Source organism: Tympanuchus pallidicinctus, unplaced genomic scaffold, assembly GCF_026119805.1.
Source record: "Tympanuchus pallidicinctus isolate F22 unplaced genomic scaffold, pur_lepc_1.0 scaffold76, whole genome shotgun sequence".
Taxonomy (NCBI): domain Eukaryota; kingdom Metazoa; phylum Chordata; class Aves; order Galliformes; family Phasianidae; genus Tympanuchus; species Tympanuchus pallidicinctus.
In genome coordinates this window covers 141,313-154,174 of record NW_026294798.1, presented here as the reverse complement: position 1 = coordinate 154,174, position 12,862 = coordinate 141,313, and the positions used below count along the sequence as shown (strand labels likewise).

The 12,862-nt window shown below is 62.2% G+C and overlaps 1 protein-coding gene across 17 annotated transcripts; it reads left to right on the top strand.

Moving 5' to 3' along the window:
* Nucleotides 1-6: 6 nt before the first annotated feature.
* LOC128072950 (keratin-associated protein 5-1-like) lies at nt 7-2,995 on the top strand. 17 transcript variants are annotated; one of them, XM_052667181.1, is made up of 5 exons: nt 7-490; nt 580-1,088; nt 1,284-1,568; nt 1,839-2,078; nt 2,169-2,995. In XM_052667181.1, the coding sequence occupies exons 1-5, from the start codon at nt 346-348 to the stop codon at nt 2,652-2,654; spliced, it is 1,665 nt and encodes a 554-aa protein (XP_052523141.1). In that variant the 5' UTR covers nt 7-345; the 3' UTR covers nt 2,655-2,995. The 17 variants fall into 17 exon arrangements, with proteins under 17 accessions (XP_052523141.1, XP_052523140.1, XP_052523143.1 ...); XM_052667180.1 differs by having other exon boundaries at nt 2,124-2,995; XM_052667183.1 differs by having other exon boundaries at nt 1,284-1,590; nt 2,056-2,078; nt 2,124-2,995.
* Nucleotides 2,996-12,862: the final 9,867 nt, after the last annotated feature.

The window sequence follows — 12,862 nt, the reverse complement described above, 5'->3', positions numbered from 1 at the left end:
CTCTCTGTCTCTCACAGCCGTGCCCGGGCTCCTCGTGCCACCCTGAGCAGCAGCCGTGGATGGGACCGAGCGCAACCCATGCTTGGGGGCCGGGGGCTCAGGGCTCGGGACCCCCGTCTCCAGCTGCACACAGTGCTATGGGGCAGTGGGGTGATGCTGCATGGGGCAGTGGGAGGGGGCGGCGGGCTCAGATCTCGGCTCTGCCACGTGGTTGAACCAAACCCTCCCAGTTCAGCCCCATAGCCGTGGAGCGGGGAGATCTGTGGTGACACTGCCCACCGTGGGGCACCCCACAGAGGGGGGCGCCACGGTGGGAAGCTCCGCTGTGGGGCGGTTTGGGGCGGGATGCTCCGCAATGGGGTGTTGTGTGGGGGGACAGCGCAGGGCGGGACGCTCCATGGGGGGACCTTCCTTCATGGGATGCTCCCTTTAGGGATGCTCCGTGTCAGGATGTTCCATCAAGGGACGTTCCACGTTGGGATGCTCCGTGGTGGGATGTTTTGTCATGGGATGCTCCACACTGGGATGCTCCATCATGGGATGCTCCTTTAGGGTTGCTCCATGTTGGGATGTTCCGAGGTGAGGTATTCTATCATGGGATGCTCCATGTTGGGATGCTCCATCATGGGAAGCTCCCTTTAGGGTTGCTCCATATTGGGATGCTCCATGGTGGGGTGTTCCTTCATGGGATGTTCTATCATGGGATGCTCCATGTTGGGACGCTCCATCATGGGATGCTCCCTTTAGGGATGCTTCACATTGGGGTGTTCCATCATGGGATGCTCCCTTTGGGGTTGCTCCATGTCAGGATGTTCCATCAAGGGACGTTCCACGTTGGGACGCTCCATCATGGGAAGCTCCCTTTGGTGTTGCTCCATATTGGGATGCTCCATGGTGGGGTGTTCCTTCATGGGATGTTCTGTCATGGGATGCTCCATGTTGGGATGCTCCATGTTGGGATGCTCCATGTTGGGACATTCCATCATGGGATGCTCCCTTTGGGGTTGCTCCATGTTGGGATGTTCAATCAAGGGATGTTCCACGTTGGGATGCTCCATCATGGGATGCTCCCTTTGGGGTTGCTCCACCTTGGGATGCTCTATGGTGGAGTGTTCCATGTTGGGATGTTCTGTCATGGGATGCTCCATGTTGGGATGCTCCATCATGGGATGCTCCCTTTAGGGTTGCTCCATTTAGGGATGCTCCATCAAGGGACATTCCACATTGGGATGCTTCATGTTGGGATGTTCCATTATGGGATGCTCCCTTTAGGGATGCTTCACATTGGGACATTCCATTATGGGATGCTCCCGTTGGGGATGCCCCATGGTGGGATGCTCCACGTTGGGATGCTCCACGTTGGGACGCTCCATCATGGGAAGCTCCCTTTGGTGTTGCTCAATATTGGGATGCTCCATGGTGGGGTGTTCCTTCATGGGATGTTCTGTCATGGGATGCTCCATGTTGGGATGCTCCATGTTGGGACACTCCATCATGGGATGCTCCCTTTGGGGTTGCTCCATGTTGGGATGTTCCATCAAGGGACGTTCCACGTTGGGATGCTCCATATTGGGATGTTCCATCATGGGAAGCTCCCTTTAGGGTTGCTCCACACTGGGATGTTCCATCAAGGGAAGTTCCACCTTGTGACGCTCCATCATGGGATGCTCCCTTTAGGGATGCTTCACATTGGGACATTCCATTATGGGATGCTCCCATTGGGGATGCCCCATGGTGGGATGCTCCACAATGGGATGCTCCACGTTGGGATGCTCCATCATGGGATGCTCCCTTTGGTGTTGCTCCATATTGGGATGCTCTATGGTGGAGTGTTCCATGGTGGGATGTTCTGTCATGGGATGCTCCACGTTGGGACACTCCATCATGGGATGCTTCCTTTGGGGTTGCTCCATATTGGGATGTTCAATCAAGGGATGTTCCACGTTGGGATGCTCCATGTTGGGATGCTCCATCATGGGATGCTTCCTTTGGGGTTGCTCCTTTTCAGGATGTTCCATCAAGGGACGTTCCACGTTGGGATGCTCCATCATGGGATGCTTCCTTTGGGGTTGCTCCACCTTGGGACGCTCCATCATGGGATGCTCCCTTTGGTGTTGCTCCACATTGGGACGCTCCATGGTGGGATGTTCCATCATGAGATGCTCCACGTTGGGACACTCCATCATGGGATGCTCCCTTTGGGGTTGCTCCACCTTGGGATGTTTCATCATGGGATGCTCCATCAAGGGATGCTCCCTTTGTTGTTGCTCCATGTCGGGATGTTCCATCAAGGGACGTTCCACCTTGGGATGCTCCACAGCAGGCTGCCCCATGGCACAGCTCTGCATGGTGGGACGCCCCATCCGGCCCGGCCCCCCTCTCGCCGCCCACACTCGCTCCAGATGTGCATTTCCAGATGTGCAGCCACCCCCCACAGCTGGCAGGGCCGGCTCCATGCAGGGCCGAGTCGGGACGCCCAGCTGGGGATGCACCCCACCCCCAGGCACAGCTCCCCAATGGGGCACGCAGCACTTTGCCCCCCCCTCCATCAGCCCCACCAGCAGCCGGAGCCCCCCGGACGCAGCTGCAGCTCTTCTAGCGTCATTATTGCTACAATTACTATTAATAATAATAATATTTTTAGTGACAGGTGAGGGCGGGGGGCTCCGTTGGGCCCTATGGGAGCCCCCCATCCTGGCGCTACTCCCCCCCCCGTTCCCCCCCCCAGCTGTGGGATGATCCAGCACTTCCAGGTGGGCGATGCCACATCCATTAAGGGGGAGCAATCACATTTTGTAAATAAAGGAAATGAAAAAGAACCTCCCCCCCCGCCTCCCCCCATGCAGGGCACCCCCTCACCACGTGGGTCAGCCCCCTCCCCAGCTCCTGCCCTGCCCAGGATGGGGGTCCGGGCTGAGGGACCACCGGCGCCCATCAGGACAGCGGTGTCCCCATATGGGGTCTGCATCCCCTGCACGATGGGGGCGCTGGGGGGGTTGGGGACAGAAATAAAAGGACTTGCAGAAAGGCTGCGTGCGCTGTGGGGCCTGGGGGGGAAACCATGGGGGTGTGGGGAGAGTGTGCAGCTGTGAAAGTGTGTGTGTGTGTGTGTGTGTGTGTTTGTGTGTGTGTGTGTTTATGTGTGTGTGTGTGTGCAGACACAGGTGGCTGTGCACGGGGCTGCCGTCGTGGCATCCATTCATAAGGGCTGCCCACACCTGGAACACCACCACAGCGACCCCACAGCTGTGGGGCACATGAGGGTGGTTCACAGACGGGAGAAGCATCCCCACCTCATGCCCATCCCCATCCCCATCCCCATCCCATCCCCACCTCATGCCCATCCCCATCCCATCCCATCCCATCCCATCCCATCCCATCCCATCCCATCCTATCGCCACCCCACCCCATCCCCATCCCATCTCCATCCCATCTCCATCCCCATTCCATCTCCACCCCATCCCCATCCCATCCCCATCCCCATCCCCATCCCCACCCCCACCCCATCCCATCCAATCCCATCCCATCCCATCCCCATCCCCATCCCCATCCCATCTCCATCCCATCCCATCCCCACCTCATGCCCATCCCCATCCCATCCCATCCCATCTCCATCCCCATCCCCATCGCCATCCCATCTCCATCTCCATCCCCATCCCCATCCCCATCCCCATCCCCATCCCATCCCCATCCCCATCCCATCCCCATCCCCACCCCATCCCCATCCCCATCCCATCTCCATCTCCATCCCCATCCCCATCCCCATCCCCATCCCCACCCCATCCCCATCCCCATCCCATCCCCATCCCCATCCCCATCCCATCCCATCCCCATCCCCATCCCCATCCCCATCGCCATCCCATCTCCATCCCATCTCCATCTCCATCCCCACCCCATCCCATCCCATCCCATCCCATCCCCATCCCCACCCCACCCCATCCCATCCCACCTCCATCCCATCCCCATCCCCATCCCATCCCATCCCATCCCATCCCCATCCCCATCCCCATCCCATCCCATCCCACCCTCATCCCATCCCCATCCCATCCCATCCCATCCCACCCCATCACCCTCCATCCCCTGCCTACTCCCTGGGGTCCCACCCCCCCTCCATTTCTATGGGTGCCTCCCACCCTTGGGTCCTGGGCAATATGTGAAGAAGGGACCCCCACCCAGGGCACAGCCCCATCTCTGCCCTCACAGCCTCTACGGCTGTGCTGCTGCTCCCCCCACCCTGCTGAACAGCAACGTTTAGATTAGAGGATAATGTGCTGGAAATAATTGCCTTAATCAAGAAAGGTTAATGAGGTGCCTGTGTGCGCAGCACACGGCACGGCGGCAGCGGGTGCAGCACCCACAGGTGGCACTGGGGACGGTCTGGGGCCACTTCATCCACAAAGGGGGACGAATGTGGGGCCACCCCGTCCCCATGGGCATCGGGGGGCACGGCGTGTCAGTGGATGTGGGATGTGGGCCATGGGACACAGCATGGGACATGGCCACCACGAGGACCTGTGAGGTATGGGACACCATGGGGTATGGGACATGGTGGGATGTGGGACATGGTGGGATATGGGACATGGTGGGATATGGGACACCATTGGGTATGGGACATGGTGGGATATGGGACACCATGGGATATGGGACATGGTGGGATATGGGACACCATGGGGTATGGGACACCATGGGATATGGGACACCGTGGGGTATGGGACATGGTGGGATATGGGACACCGTGGGTCATGGCCTAAAGGGACACGGCTGGACACCATGTCACCCTGGATGCTGGTGGGACAGACCCAGGGGACACGGATGGACAGCACGAAATGTGCTCAGCCAGCATACAAAGACACTCATGGACACCATGGGACATGGGACACCAATGGGAGACCAGGGGACACGGATGGGCACCATGGAATGTGCACAGCTGGAGCACAATGGCACACGTGGACACCAACAGGACACCAACGGGACACCAACGGGACACCAATGGGACAGGGGACAGCGCTGGACACGGACTGATGGCCTGAAGGACACAGCTGGACGCACACAGCTGGCTCACAGGGACACCCCGGGACGTGGGACTGCTGGACATGGGGCACCAGTGGGACACGGAGCCAGGGGACGCGGATGGACACCACGGAACGCGCACAGCTGGGCACAATGGCTCCCAGGGACACCACGGGATAGGGGACACCAACGGCCACCACGGGACACCAGTGGCACAGGGGACACCAACGGCCCGAAGGGACACGCCGGACCCCCCGGAGCGCAGACAGAAGCACGGACACGCGCGCCCGGTGCCACGGCACTTTATTGGCGGAGCGGCAGCGCGGGGCCGCGGGTCGGGCGCGGCGTGGCGGCGGCGGCTCAGTAGCGGCGGCGGCGGCGGCGGCGGCGGCTCCCGTAGCGGCGGCGCCGTCCCCCAACGGAGCGGGCGGAGCGCCGGGCGCTCCCGTAACGGCGGCGTCGGGAGCTGCGGCGGCTGCCGGAGCGGCGGCGGCGGCGGCGGCGGCGGCGGGGGCTTCTGCTGCGGGTCCTGCTGCGCCGGTAGCGGGCCATGCCGGGCTGCGGTGGGGCGGCGCCGCGGCGGAGCCGAGCCGGGCGGGACCGGGAAGTGCCGCTCCGCGGCCCCGCGCCGCTTTTATAGGCGCCCGCGGGCGCGGCCCTCTGTGACGGCCGGCCGAGTCACTGAGCAGAACGCGCCCGGTTCGGCTCATGTAGGGCGGAATGGGGGGGGGATCGAAGAGGAGGGGGGGGGGGGGGTCATGTATGGGGGTCCTGGCAGGGGCGGCGCCGTGGGCGAGGAGCGGGGGGACCGCGTGGCACCGCGGCGACGGCGCGGGGCGCTTACAAGGCGTCGAAAGGAGCCCGGCCCGCATCGCCGCTGTGCGAGCTCTCGATCGGCCTCTGATGCCCCGCCGCCCCCCACAGCCCCCCTATGGTTCAGGCCCGTGGCCATTGCTGGGGACGTGGGACGCGCCGAGGCTCGGGCTGCGCTCAGCACCGAGGCTGGCATCGGCACTCATTGGACCGCAGGTGAAATTGACCCCACGGCACCAGGATCGGAACCTTCTCCCCAAATCCTTTGCGTTGCCCCAGGCGATTCTTTATTTCCCCGGGCACGGGACCCTCCTCCTCCCCCCCTTATTACTGCAGGCGCCGCCGTCTGCATCCATAGCAGAGCCCTCTCACGTCCTGCGCGGGGTGAGGAAGGAACGAAAAGGCTTCGGGCGATGCCGCAGCGATCCGGTGCGAACAACGGGAACTTCAGCGAAAGAAAGCACAAGTCCATTGGAAAGGGAAAGGCTGCGAAAGAAATGCGTGCGGCATTAAATGAGCGCTCGTTAGCACAGCGCAACGCGAATCCTAACTCAGCAAACGGCGCTCGGTGGCCTTCAGTCCGTTCCCGGTGTGGATTTTGTCTTCGTTAAACACGGATCGTGCGATCGTGCGCCCGGATGGGGGGAAAAGGGAGGGGGGGCGGCCGGAGGAGCGTCCGCCGGTGCGCTGCGCTTCTCTCCGTCGGCACACAGGGGTGCGCAGCGGCTGCAATGAGGGACGGGACTTCGCTGCTCGCCGGGATCTCGGCCGGATGGAAAATGGGAAATTCGGAGCGTTTCCAAGGCGGGGCGCAGGGCGGCACAGGGCGCACAGCGGGGTGGCACCTGGCACGGGGGGTGGCTCGTGGCACAGGGGTGGCAGCGCGCACCGAGTGACGGCACGGCGTGAGGGAGAACGCAGAAGACTTTTCGGAGACCGGATCTCTGGTGGGAACGCTTTAATTCCCGATTGCAGCGGCGGGATCCGGCGAGCCGGAACGTTCAACGTCACTGCTTCGTATCCCCCGATGTTAATTACTCCGCGCCGCTCCTCGTTAATTGAGTACTCCGGGTTCACGATCTGACACTTGCTCTTGTATTTACAGCCACATTCCGTCTACCTTTAATCTTTAACACTTCGTAACCCCACCTCCTAATCTTGCCTGCCCCATCCGCCTCCAGAACCTTGGCAGCGGAGCTTCCCGCTGTCTGCCTGCCCATCCCAGCTGGTATTTGAGGGCAGACCAGCGGGGTTTTTCATTCGCAAAGACGCTTTTGTTCCTCACACGCGTAATTTTGCGGGGCGATGGCACAGGGCGACGAAACCACGGGGCTGTGGCACGGAGCGACGGCACAGCGGGGTCTGCGCGCACCCGCACTGCGTCCCTATGAGCACTGGGGGCTGGAATGCATGGGAATGAGAAGGGCTCGGCTTCCCATCTGCGCACTGAGCCCGTGTCACACGCTGTCCCCATCTGTGTCACACACTGTTCCGGTGTGAGCTGTTGGAGGAGCTGTTGGAGAGGGAGCAGAGGAGGCACAGAGATGAGCAGGGGCTGCAGCATCGATCACAAAGGCAGGCTGAGGGAGCTGGGCTCGTTCAGCACGGAGAAGAGAAGCTGCGGGGTGACCTCAGAGCAGCCTGCAGTGCCTGAAGGGAGCCTGCAGCCAGGAGGGGAGGCAGCTGTGTGCAAGGGGAGATGGCAGCAGGACGAGGGGAAACGGCTGGGAGCTGAGGGAGGGCAGCTTGGGGTTGGGTGTCAGGGGAAGTTGTGTGCTGTGAGAGCGGGGAGGGGCTGAACAGCTGCAGAGAGGCTGCGATGCCCCGTCCATCCCTGGAGGGGTTGGAGGTTGGATGGGGCCCTGGGCAGCCTGGGCTGCTGTGCAATGGGGAGGTTGGGGGCCCTGCGTGCGGTGAGGGGTTGGAGGTTCGTGATCCTTGAGGTCCCTTCCAACCCAATTCTGTGGCTCTGTGCTGTCACACACGGTCCCCGTCCCACAAACACTCGCACGCCGCTCGGCCCCGCGGTTCTCCGGCACGCTCGGGCCGTGACGCACCCCCAGGTACCCGGGGCGCGCGGTGCGGTTGCTGGGCGCTGACGGCACAAGGTCCCCGAGGCGCCGCGTTCCGCGCCCGCCGCCGCCGTCCCTCCGCGCCCCGCAGCGCCATGTGCCGCCGAGCCCCCCGCTCCCGCTCCCGCTTCCGCTCCCGCTCCCGTTCCCGGCCCCGCTCCCCGCCCCGGCGCCGTAAGGGCGAAACGCGGCGCGGTCGCCGTCGCGGGAGAAGCCGTACGATGAGGAGGCGGAGAGGTGCGGGCGCTGCCCGGGGGTCGGGGGGGGGGGCGCCGAGCCGCGAGCCCCGATCCGAGCGCGGCGCTCCGCTTCTTCTCTCCGTCTCTTCTCTCCGTAGGCGTCCGCGTCTCGACGGTGTATTACTACCGGAGGGGCCGCTGCGGCTGAGAGCTTTGAGCGCAACCCCGGGGACGCCGCGGCTCCGGTGCCATAAATGCCATCTTCACCGCACCGTCCAGCTCCCCTCCTTTCTCGCGCCGAATGTTCCCCTCCGCTCCCCCCCGGGATGGCACAGGATGACACAGGGATGACACAGGATGGCACAGGGATGGCACGGGGATGACACAGGATGACACAGGGATGGCACAAGATGGCACAGGGATGACACAGGGATGGCACAGGGATGGCACAGGATGGCACGGGGATGGCACGGGGATGGCACAGGATGGCACAGGGATGGCACAGGGATGGCACAGGATGGCACAGGATGGCACAGGGATGGCACAGGATGACACAGGATGGCACAGGGATGGCACAGGATGGCACAGGGATGGCACAGGGATGGCACAGGATGGCACAGGGATGGCACAGGGATGACACAGGGATGGCACGGGGATGGCACAGGATGACACAGGGATGGCACAGGATGGCACGGGGATGGCACAGGGATGGCACAGGGATGGCACAGGATGACACAGGGATGGCACAGGATGGCACAGGATGACACAGGGATGGCACAGGATGACACAGGATGGCACAGGGATGGCACAGGATGGCACAGGGATGGCACGGGGATGGCAAAGGGATGACACAGGGATGGCAAAGGGATGACACAGGATGGCACAGGATGGCACGGGGATGGCACGGGGATGACACAGGGATGACACAGGATGGCACAGGGATGGCACAGGGATGGCACAGAGATGACACAGGGATGGCACAGGAATGGCACAGGAGTGGCACAGAGGCACAGGGATGGCACAGGGGTGGCACAGGGATGGCACGGGGACAGCACAGAGGCACAGCGATGGCACAGAGGCACAGCGATGGCACACGGATGGCACAGCGATGGCGCGCGGATCGCACGGCGCACAGCGCGCGCGGAACCGAGGCGCAGCGCCAACCGCGCAGCCAGCTGCGGGGGGGAGGGGCTTAACAGTGCTCGACCAATGAGAAGCTGGGACGTGGGTCACGTGTTTCTGACGGGCTATATAAGGGTGCGCGGCTCCGCCGAAGCCCACTTGCCCCGTCGGGGCGGTCGGGTGCGCGTTGGTCTGCGGCTGCCGTGCGGGGCTACCGGAGCCCGGCGGACGGGAACCCTTTGGTGACTCCCCTCTTCGTCCCACCGATCAGCGTCCTCCTCCTCACCGCCCCGGTGCTGTCGTGACCCCGGTAACCACGGAAGAGGAGCCGATGTGATCGGAGCTTTTTGTGATGCACCCTGAGCTCAGCTCCGACATCGGTGCCATCCCTGTAAGATGGACGTCAGCTGAAGGAGGATCTCGGGCAGTGCCATAAGTGTGTCCTGAATGTCCCCTCACCCGAAATGATCCCTGCTGATGGTTCTGTGTGCCTTCCCAGGGCCGTGCCCGTGGTGCTGGGGATGTGAGCGCCCCCTTAGCAGCAGCGAGCAGAGAGGCTTTGAGAAGGCGAACGCAGCCCTTGGTGGGGGATCCTACCGGGTTAGCAGAACGGTATGATCAGATTTGGGGCCACGGTGCTCGTTCCAGGGGTAAGGTGGGGTCTATTGGAATGTGCTGCTTAATGGGAAACAAAGAGGGAGTGGGAGAGAATGCATCCACCAGGACCTGGGGTTGAGCTGGCAGGTGAGATAGGACCACCGACAGCCCAGATGGGGCAGAAATAATGGTGGAGGTGGGGGCATGTGAAGGACTTATGAGAAATAGCGATCCTGGGGCGGAGGGAGCAGCGCTCCGCTCTCAGAACCTTCCTGCATCTGAATGGGAAGATCCAGAAATGGCAAAAGCAGCCGTAGGGGTGGGCTGGATCGCCTTTATTTGCTTGGAGGGATGCATCTGGATGGCTGCTGGGATGAAGGTGAGGGCAGGAGGGGCCTTTGGGTGGAAGGGAAACGTTGTTCACCTCATCCAGGGTGAATGGGAGTGGTGTGAAGGTGCTGCAGTGGTTGGGGGAACGGAGGGGAAGGCAGAAGTGGGGGCTGCCCCATAAGTGGAGATCTGAGCCTTGGGAGCTGTGGGGTTTGGGTGTGGGTGGGAATGGAGCCTGCTGTAAACAGGACGGAGCTGGGATGGATTGGGGGGAAGAATCTCAGGGGGGGGAAGCAGGAGAAGGAATCCAAGCAGCCACAGGTAAAGCGAGTGCTGTACCAGGACAGAAAGCACAGATTGGCTGCTGGGTAATTAATGGGTCTGCCCGTTAATAGAAGCTTTGTGGGCTGATGCCGTTAGACCAGCACAGGTATTTCTTTCCAGACCTCCTGCGAAGGAGAGCACTGAGCTGGCATTTCTGGATGCCATCTGAGGACAGAGAAATGGGGATGGCAGAACTGAGAGCCGGGGGTCCCCAGGGCCTCCAGGGGGCTGTAGGGTCTGTGATGGGAAAATTGGGCCTGGGGAAACAGGCAGCGAGTTGGGGTCTGTGGGTGCAGGGGTGGGAACTGCCACAATTCGTGGTGATCTGAAGGAACCCTGGGGCCCAAAGGCTGACAGATGGGCTGGGGACAAATGGGCCCCAAATGTGGTTAAAGGTGGGGGTCGGGCACCTCCCAGCCATGAGGATGGGGGGTCCATCACCCCAATTCCAGCGTACTGGGAGCAGGGCCGTGTGGGGAAACACAGTGAGCACCTGCGTTCTGCTGGGTTCGGTTCACGGGGGGAGCAGGCAGCGGAATCCCCACATCCCTCCTCGGGCTTTTCTTTGCTTGGAGGGATGCATCTGGATGGCTGCTGGGGTGGAGGTGAGGACAGGAGGGGCCTTTGGGTGGAAGGGAAACGTTGTTCACCTCATCCAGGGTGAACGGGGCTGTGTTGGGCTGCGTGCTTTCACCTGCGTTTTGTCAGCATCCATGACTGAGAAACTGCAGGAAGGGCAGCTGCTGCCAGCCGTGTGCCGCCGCGTTGCTCTGATGCTGGCGTGCGTTAGAAAAGGCAACGGCTTCCATCGGCTGCACGTTGCACCAGAGAAAGGCTGGGCTGTGAGCCCCCAGAGGGGCCATCGCATGAATTCCCAGCTGTCAGGTAAAGCTGAGGTGCTGCCCGGTGCTGGTGTAGATGAGATTCGGGCATTCCTGGCTCCTACAGCACCGAAAGCCCCCCCCTGTGTGGGTTGGTGACCCACAGCCGGCCTACATGGGTGGGCACACGGAGTGTGGTTGGGTGCAGGGCAGAGCTCAGGTGTGAGCTCATCTCAGGGCATCAGCCCTTGCACTCAGCAGGTAGCGCTGGAGCCCCGGCTGGAGTCGGATGGCTCGGATCATCCGATGGCTGCACCGCAGGATGGGCAGCAGAAAAGGAAGGGGGGCTTCCTGCCCGGCCACCCTGCGTTGTCCAGGCAGGGATGTGATGCTGGCTCAAGGATGAGGCCCTGCTGGAAGCTGCAGCCCATCTCCCTGCAGCACCCCCTTCCACATGGGTGGCGTGGGTCGCCTTCCTTGATCTGAGGGGCAGGTAGGAGCTCTGTGTGTCGGCACAGCCTGTCCTGTGCCAAAGGCAAACCCAGCCTGCGCTGTGCAGGCGTTGCTGTGCTGCCCATGGGATCCTCAGCTCATCAGCAGTGACCACGGTGTGCAGTGTGCGGCTGCAGACAGCAGCACTGAACGGTGGCTTCATGTGCTGCACAGCCCAAGGGAGCTGCATGGATGGAAAGGTACAGCAGGCTTATTGCAAAGGGGGTGTTGATTGCATCCGTATGGAAACCAGAGCCTCCTTTGGTACCCGGTCCAGCAATGCAGCCCCAGGAACCAGGCTGAGGGGTGCAGAACTGCAGGGGACGAGTCCTGGTGTGGGTGGAGGTGCTGACCGCCCCCTTTTCCAGACCCAATGGCCATCAGGAGGGCTGAGCTACGGCTCTCTGTGCTGCTTTCTGAGCTTAATCTCAATGAACGCCCTTCCAGGTGCGCCCCTGTCCTGCTGTAGGGTGCTGGCGTTGCCTTCCAGGGTGGCACCGTGCGCCTCTGACTCCCTTTCCCCCCCCCCCCTCCGGGCGCACGATCGCACGATCCGTGTTTAACGAAGACAAAATCCACACCGGGAACGGACTGAAGGCCACCGAGCGCCGTTTGCTGAGTTAGGATTCGCGTTGCGCTGTGCTAACGAGCGCTCATTTAATGCCGCACGCATTTCTTTCGCAGCCTTTCCCTTTCCAACGGACTTGTGCTTTCTTTCGCTGAAGTTCCCGTTGTTCGCACCGGATCGCTGCGGCATCGCCCGAAGCCTTTTCGTTCCTTCCTCACCCCGCGCAGGACGTGAGAGGGCTCTGCTATGGATGCAGACGGCGGCGCCTGCAGTAATAAGGGGGGGAGGAGGAGGGTCCCGTGCCCGGGGAAATAAAGAATCGCCTGGGGCAACGCAAAGGATTTGGGGAGAAGGTTCCGATCCTGGTGCCGTGGGGTCAATTTCACCTGCGGTCCAATGAGTGCCAATGCCAGACTCGGTGCTGAGCGCAGCCCGAGCCTCGGCGCGTCCCACGTCCCCAGCAATGGCCACGGGCCTGAACCATAGGGGGGCTGTGGGGGGCGGCGGGGCATCAGGGGCCGATCGAGAGCTCGC